Below are 2,825 nucleotides of genomic sequence, written 5' to 3'. Positions count from 1 at the left end.
CTGAGAAGTGGTCTCGTCCCTTGGTCTTCTGGTGCTGTTGGAGGGACGCTGGTTGTGTGGCTGGAGATTACTTTGTTACTGCCCGTCGAAAAGCGGACAAGAATTCAGTCCGCATGGTGCAGTAGGACGGGCAGTCGTCTTGGCTCATGGCTTCAAAGGCTGGAAGAGAGAGGAACGAAGCCACGGTCAGAGCCTGGATGTGTGGGAACCCGAGGAGACCCTCCTGTCGGGGCCATCCCAGCCAGCTCTTGCCATGACCAGGAGGGAGCAGGGGTCAACAGGATGAGTGGGAAGGTGCTGGCCCCCAATCCTCTCCCTGCCCCTGAAATGTGTCCATGCTCTGCCCACAGCGCCCCTTGTCCGTGCAGGGAGCAGAGCCCCATGCAGGCAGGGTAGGGATTGCAGCACCATGGCCAGTATCTGTGCTCCTCCCTGCCAGCCCCCAGTGAGAGCCCACTGTCCTCACTCACCCCTCATGAGGAGCTGCAGGTCTTGCATGTGCCAGGCAGCGATCCCTGGGAACAGAGAGCGTGTCAGGGCCCCAGCAGCACAGCTCCCCCACCCACGGCCTCCTGGCCTGGCCGGGCTGAGCCCGGGGCCTTCCTGCATCGGGACACCCAAGGGTGCAGCTGGCAGAGGGCGGCAGCAGCCACCAGGGCACTCGGGGCTCTCCAGCACATCCCTGGGCCGCATCCTGCTGCCGCTGGAGCAGGAGGGGCTGGGGCCGAGCTGCAGCGGGGCAGGGAGGGACCGCGGGCTTGTGGCTCACCCATGAACCTGACGGCCGCCTCTCGCAGGGGCTGCTGTGGGCTCTGTAGGTAGGGCAGGGCCTGGTGCAGGTGCTCAGCCCTTCGGCTCACGTCCTTGTCCATCTGCAGAGAGCAGGGGGGTGTCTGTGGCTGCAGCAGTGCCAGGGGCACAGGGCCAGCCCCGCACACAGGGCATCGGGGCCTGGGGCTTGTCCAGCCTGGGGCTGGGCCTTTGGGGTCATCCTTACCAGGCAATCACAGAACTTGAAGTGCTGCTCTTTCCTCAGCAGCTTCTCCAGGTCCCTTCTCTTGAGGAACCTTGCAGCGCAAAGCAGCACTTCTCGAGAGGCCTGCGGAGCAGCAGAGAGCAGGACATGGCACCACAGCCCAGGGCACAGCCCCTGCGTCCCTGCTCCAAGGCCAGGAGGAGGTTGGAGCCCTTGAGGCCCCAGGGCAGGAGGCAGCCCAGCCCCTGCCACGGGGACACCAGAGCCCACGAGTGCTCACCTCTGCCACGCACTGGTTCTCATCATGCCCATGGATGAAGAGTGGGACCAGGCTCTGGTGCACCTGTGTCTCCAAGAGCTGTGTTCCCTCTTCCGCCAGCACCTCCATCACCTCTCGGAAGAGGCGAATGGAGAGCAGCTGCACGTGGCTGTTGTCCTGGGGCAAAAAAGGAGAAAAAGACCTCAGCACTGGATGCTCCAGGCCCACCAGGAACAGGCACAGGCCTGAACATCCACAGGGCAAAGTTTCATGGCAGCACTCAGGGCCTGGAGGTGGAGGGCACAAAGCCTTACATTGTCAAAGAGTGGCCGGAGCGCCTCAGCCAGCTTGGGGGCAGTGGAGATGAATGCCCAAATGTCTTCATCCCGGAGCACACTCTCAAACACAGAGAGGGTCATCACGACCAGCTCTCCGTCTTCATCAGGCAGGAGCTCCAGGAGGTGTTGAGACAGGCTGCAGATGCTTTCGGCCTGTGTGGAACACAGTGCTGTGCTGTCAAGCCTTGAACAGCTGCCCCACCAACAACTCTGTGCTGGCACAACCCCACGCTGCGGCCCCAGGGCCAGAGGCCAAAGGCCTGTCCCACAGGGCCTGGGCAGCAGAAGAGGGAGGCAGGAGAACTGGGAGCAGCTGCCACAGCTGCCAAAGCCCAGCCAAACCCAAGCACCTCCCTTCCCCAACCCTAGGCTGCCCGTGTGGCTTCAGCCGGGTGTCCCCTTCTCACCATTGAGGGATCCACAGCAAGCACCAGGAGGCCTCTGAGCGCCAGGCGCTGCCTCTCTGGGCACTGGCTCCGCAGGTTCCTCGACAGGATGGGCAGGACCATGTCATGACATTTACTCCCGTCCAGATAGTCCAGGACCTGGAAGGCAGAGAGCAGTGACGGGGTGCCCGGGCAGCAGGAGCCCAGAGCCGCCCAGGGCTGGGCCCAGGCAGCAGCACAGGGCGCAGGCACCGTCCCGGGCAGCTGCGGCTGTGAGAGGGCAGAGAGGGGGAGGCAGCCGGGCCAGGCAGCGCTCGCCATCGGGCTCACCTCCACAAGGAAGGCCAGGGCAGGCAGCTCCCAACGAGGGTCCTCAGTGCTGAGCAGCCCCAGGAGGTGGATTGCCATTGGGGAATAGAAAGGGACCAAGACGTGGCGCATCTCCCTGTCAGGGGGAAAGAAGGAACCATGGAGCCTGAGCAGGGTGGGCAAAGCTCCCCCAGCAGGCTGTGTGGGGTGGCCCGTGCCCAGGGCAGAGATGATGGGGGCAGCGGGGACGAGGGTGTCTCACCTGGCCAGCAGCCCCACTGCATAGTGCTGGGTGTCAGCACAGAGGAGCGTGTCCCAGCCACACTTGCGCTCCACTGACACCACCTCATTATCCCACTGCAGCCGGCACAGCAGGGCCTTGATGGTCTGGACCAAAAACCTGTGGGCAGAGCAAAGGCCAGGTCATGCTGGGAGCCCTGGCCCCAGCCCCAAGGGCATGGCAGGGAGAGAGGACAGGGATGGAGCACCTGTTGGGCTGGGTGGGGAGGTGGTGTTGCTCCAGGCATCCCCTCCAGAAGGTGTTCACCTCTTCTGGC

The 2,825-nt window shown here is 63.9% G+C and overlaps 1 protein-coding gene across 1 annotated transcript; it reads right to left on the bottom strand.

Annotated features, from left to right (window-relative positions):
- Positions 1-6: 6 nt before the first annotated feature.
- On the bottom strand, positions 7-2,819 carry LOC113941984 (maestro heat-like repeat family member 5). Its single transcript, XM_027633118.1, has 10 exons — positions 2,757-2,819; positions 2,531-2,668; positions 2,290-2,404; positions 1,981-2,118; positions 1,550-1,726; positions 1,257-1,412; positions 998-1,099; positions 770-872; positions 471-515; positions 7-159 (listed from the first exon to the last, which is right to left on the bottom strand). The coding sequence occupies exons 3-10, from the start codon at positions 2,398-2,400 to the stop codon at positions 68-70; spliced, it is 924 nt and encodes a 307-aa protein (XP_027488919.1). The 5' UTR covers positions 2,401-2,404; positions 2,531-2,668; positions 2,757-2,819; the 3' UTR covers positions 7-67.
- Between the last annotated feature and the right edge of the window lie 6 nt (positions 2,820-2,825).

Source organism: Corapipo altera, unplaced genomic scaffold (genome assembly GCF_003945725.1).
Source record: "Corapipo altera isolate COAL_440 unplaced genomic scaffold, ASM394572v1 61429, whole genome shotgun sequence".
NCBI lineage: Eukaryota > Metazoa > Chordata > Aves > Passeriformes > Pipridae > Corapipo > Corapipo altera.
This window is presented reverse-complemented; position numbering and strand designations above follow the sequence as displayed.

Bases quoted from the DNA above. Each gene is read 5' to 3' on its own strand.
- LOC113941984 (XM_027633118.1), bottom strand. From the start codon at position 2,400: ATGCGCCACGTCTTGGTCCCTTTCTATTCCCCAATGGCAATCCACCTC. The intron at 1,413-1,549 runs GTAAGGCTTTGT...TTTTTGCCCCAG, and splicing joins TCCGGCCACTCTTTGACAAT to GACAACAGCCACGTGCAGCT. The intron at 1,100-1,256 runs GTGAGCACTCGT...GCTGCTCCGCAG, and splicing joins AGAACCAGTGCGTGGCAGAG to GCCTCTCGAGAAGTGCTGCT.